The sequence below is a fragment of the Pterocles gutturalis genome, unplaced genomic scaffold, assembly GCF_000699245.1.
Source record: "Pterocles gutturalis isolate BGI_N339 unplaced genomic scaffold, ASM69924v1 scaffold17952, whole genome shotgun sequence".
NCBI classification, from domain to species: Eukaryota; Metazoa; Chordata; class Aves; order Pterocliformes; family Pteroclidae; genus Pterocles; species Pterocles gutturalis.
The window spans coordinates 1-4,579 of record NW_010113186.1 but is presented as its reverse complement, the minus strand read 5'-3'; the positions used below and the strand labels follow the sequence as shown (position 1 = coordinate 4,579).

The window sequence follows — 4,579 nt, the reverse complement described above, 5'->3', positions numbered from 1 at the left end:
CTAAAAAAACAAAACCCACCCCCCCCCCCCAAACAAACAAAAAAACCACCAACCCCCCACACAGATTTCACATAAAACATGTAAGAGTTAACATGCAAGATTTCTGACTTAGTCACTGAAATGGACTTGTATAACTGAACTTACACAAGACAGCTGAGGTCTGCCAAGTCATCAATGAAGTCAAACAATTGGCTGATATCATATGTAATGGATGGACTGTTGGGATTCATTCTCTTCAGATGTTCTTCGTACATTTTACAGACTCCTACAGAGAAACATGATTAACAATGCAATATTAAAAACCAACAACTGTACTTGCTGAAATTTGTTCGGATACTGAACCACAGATATTGGGAAAGTTTAGAGATAATTACCATGAAAACAGAGACATAAACTGCTTACTCAGATTTTGCAAAGTTGAAATGCTTTTGTTCTAGCTGTTTTCACTGAAACATAATACTATAAAATCAGGTAAGATGTGTGGAAAGAAGCATTAGCATCTAAAGGAAAAAGTTTTAGTTCTGTCAAAGCTGGAACTTTCCATGCAACAAACTTCAACAGAAACCTGAAATTCTTCTAATAATTTGAAGAAAGTAATTGCAGCATATTCCTACTGTACAAGCACCTGAGAAAGAGAAGAACTAATGTCAAATAAAGCTACTCAAATCTCCTAAGAGATCATTCTTGGTGAAAGAGTCAAACTGGGCTACTGAGGTATGAGTGACAGAACAAGCCTGTATATGCATTTAAATCAGTTTTATTTAAGCTAGCCTATAAATAATTCAGATACATTTGAGAAGAATATAATATTAAAGTGAGCATGGAGGCTTCGCATGGTCTCTATTACGCTTTTGTTTGCCTCACAAAACTTCCTGGAATTAGAATTTTTAATGCTAAGTGCACTTCCACATTTAAATCATACAGCTCTAGTATTTCAATCTTCTTTCCAAGCTTATTACATGTTTCTTAAAGTCATACAGGATTTCTTCTCTGGCACATATGCCACGAGGCTCCAAATTATGTATCAACTGCACACCCATCTTTATTTTATATATTATTTTCAGTAGCAATCTTTACACAAAAATTAGTGAGAGAATTGGGCTCCTGCTATGAAATGCATTCAGGTAAGTCTGCTGCATGGCCCCACCAAGAATATTGCCTACTCTCATGAGCAGATTGTGGCTCAATCTAGTTAAATCAAAAAGAGATATTTAATATACAAAGGAAGTTTTGGAAACAAAGAATAGCTATTTTTAGTTTGCTAAAACATTAGTAAACTAAAAGCATGAGACACTTTTGCATTTTTTGGTTAATTACCTTGGGAAAATATGAACAGCAACTTATTTTCTTACCGAGTAAGTTTGGAAATATGTCCAATTGGGTTTTAACAACAGTTTTTGTCTACCATGTCTGCACCCACCTTCCATGCACTCATTCACTGATTCATAATCAGCATATGTTCTGCCTTCTGGCCTCTTGGTAGGCTGGACAAGTAGAATTGTGTGAGACTGAAAAACAAAACAAACATAAAAAAACTAGGTTACTTGCAAAATTTGAATGATTTTTTGTTTCAATTATTTACCTGAATGAAGCACTAAAAAGCATCATAATATTAAAATACTGAACCAGCAATCAAGGACACAAACATTTTCCAAACGGTACTTACTGTTTGTATAAGCTGTGTTAATAATTTTTGTTTCCAGTCAATCCTTATGTAAATTTAAAATGTGTAAAATCACCAGTAAAGCAGCTATTATGTTGGGAAAAAAAGCCCAAAAACCACAGAAATTTTCAAATACCCCAATCAAAGAGCAAGGAGGGAGTCCAACTTAACTTCACTGTCAGTCTCACCTTAAAGACTTTACCACAAATAGCTATTTTGAGTTATTCATTCAACTTCAAGGGAAAACAAATTATACAACAAATCCACACTTAGTATTCAGGACTTTGGATTTCCTGCAAAACAGATGCACTGGTTTTTCATACTTCAGTGAGTCTACGGAAACAGTAATTATGGCACAGATAACGGTTCCAAATGTCAGAATCTATAAGCTTGTTCTTTTGCAGGGAAGACTTAGATGATCAAGCAAGATTTTTGAAATGTACATAATCTGTGATCTAATTAACAGGTTATGCAGCACAAAAAGTTTGCAAGCACGCTACAAAACACCATTTCCAGTGCTGCTAATTGGATCCAACATTTTCAATGCCAATGTGTGAGATGAGCACACAATATGTAGTATTTGTGGAGGCAACTGCAGAGTAAGACATGCTGGAAACAAATACCAAAGCATATTATTGTGCTTAAATTGATCAGCTGTTAACAGAAAAATCCTAAACAGGATCCTGGAGGACAGATCAGAGAAGATACCAGTTCAGTGTTCAAATGCAGTGGCAGAAAAGAAAAATGGCAAACATTAGGATTTACAGAGAACATTAAGAAAACAGTACAAATTTATTTTTATATCATGACTGATAAGTGTTCCCATGCCAGGGATATAGTTTTCAGTTCTTTAAAATGTCTCAAATAACACGGTAGAAGGAAATTCTGAGAAGCCCACAAAAAAAGTTACACAGAGAATCACAAGCAGCCAGACTATTCCCAATCAGAAATGGAAAAAGAGGGGAATTCAGAGCTACCAACTCTAACAAAAAATCACACAAAGTAGCCTAGGCCAATTAAGTCCTCTTCCATGTATGCCAGAGAATGCTAGATTTGAAATAAATTCCCCAATGGGGCTGGTATCTGGCTGACCCTAAGTGCATTGTGCTGGAACAGGCATGTCTTACCAGAGAGTCCACATGACTCTGCCAAACTTTATAATAAAGTACTTTTTCCAGCACTATCACTTCTATTTGCTGGTCACTGATGACAAGGTTTGGTTCCAGGTCCTGCAACTCTGACTTCCTGGGAGGATTTGACTAAGGATCCCTTATTAACAACAATGGACAAGGTGTATCATCAGTTCAGTCAGTGTGTTCTAAAAAAAGCTGTTTGTTTAGCATCTGAATGTCTTGCAAACTACACATGCTGTGTCTGATTACATACACACATTTCTCTCTTTCAGCTAAACTCTGTATTAAAAAAGTTGGGTCTATTTGACAAAACCTAAGATAGCATAGATGAAACTGAACAGACCAGGAGATACAGAATTCTGTACTCAGTCTCCCAGAATCTTGCTGGGGAATCATTTTAGACTGTCCCGCCTATTCTTTGAGTGTTAAATGAATATATATATATTCAGAAATTATCCTAATAATCAGATTATAGAAAAAAATATCAGTGAGACAGACATGTAAGCCAGGTTTTTTAGAACTTTAAGGCAGAAATTATTTGGGCTTCTGACTTTAAACTTTTGTATCACTTCAAACACTCAAAAATATCCATAACAGATACTGGCCTGGAATTTATTAAAATTAATGCCATGGGGACCATCTGTATTGTAGAATTAATGTCTGAAATGTTTTCTTGGGCATTTCCCATTACTTTACCTTAAGGGAAAAAAAAATTTGCATGATTTGATAAAATTGCTCCTCCTCTCCTACCACAAAAGTGCAAAAAAGTGACAAGTTCAGAAGCCCAAGGAAAGTTTTGTCCAACTATTACCTGCCCTACTGAATATGTGCTTGAGTAACTGGACAAAAATCATTGTAATTAATAACTACTTTGTTTTCCTATAGGTATAAATCTTATTGTTAGGAAAAAGAAAACCAAAACAAGGGAAGATCCATAAACCTTCATGTGTTAGGACCATGCTATCTGAAAGAGCCCAACGTGGATTCTTATTATTCTGATGTGTACGTTGAGTTTCCTCGCATTTCTTTAAAAGCACAGTTGTACTGGCAGCTGTTAAGCAGGACATTGAACAAGATACTGCATGTGTTACATACACAAACAAAAAAAGGAAGATAAAACAAGTATTGGAAGAATAAGGTGTCCAATGATACAAGTACTATACCACACACAGCAAAATGTTTTTCAGTTACTCCTGCTAGGCAGAAAAAGTGGTTTGTCACCTTTCACTTTGGACAACAGGGACAGGGCTCGTAGCTGCTCATCGTAGCAGAAGCTAACTGCTTTGAGCAAGTGCCAGACAGATGTAGAACTCTGATGCCATCCCAGAAGCAGTTGTCCTTCCACCACAGGGCAACAACTTGCTTCAGCATATTCAAATTTATTAGATGAATGCAACAAACTATTGTGCCTGGTAGGCCTTTGTGCTTTAGCATGCCATTCAAACAGCTCACCAGCGCAAGCTACCGCCTTTCCCTCCTCCAAGCACTGGGGAGGAGCAGGTAAAGCAGCATGGGTAGAAACTGCTTCGCTTAATGCCAATCAGCCGTTTAAGGTAGGCGCACTCGACGGATCCTCGAAGGCAGCGCTGGCGAGGCCGAGCTGCACTTCCAGAAGCGCCCTGAGAAGGGGCTGAAGCTCCCGGGACAGCCCGCCCCACGCCAGGCCCGGAAGCCTCTCCCCCCTCTCCCCACCGCCAGAGCAACTCGCCTTTGTGCCGGGGAGGCTCCGCGGGCGGCGGGGCGGCACCTCGCCAGGCCGTTACCCCGCTAGCACGTGCTGCCT

General features: G+C 38.4%; 1 protein-coding gene across 1 annotated transcript in view; it reads right to left on the bottom strand.

Moving 5' to 3' along the window:
* The window catches only part of ERH (enhancer of rudimentary homolog (Drosophila)), a 4,605-nt gene extending 3,097 nt beyond the window's left edge, over positions 1-1,508 (bottom strand). The window contains exons 1-2 of the mRNA XM_010074385.1: positions 1,421-1,508; positions 145-265 (exon numbers count right to left, since the gene is read on the bottom strand). Coding sequence (XP_010072687.1) covers positions 145-265; positions 1,421-1,427 — 128 coding nt within the window. The 5' untranslated portion in view covers positions 1,428-1,508. The remainder of the gene's footprint in view (positions 1-144; positions 266-1,420) is intronic.
* Positions 1,509-4,579: the final 3,071 nt, after the last annotated feature.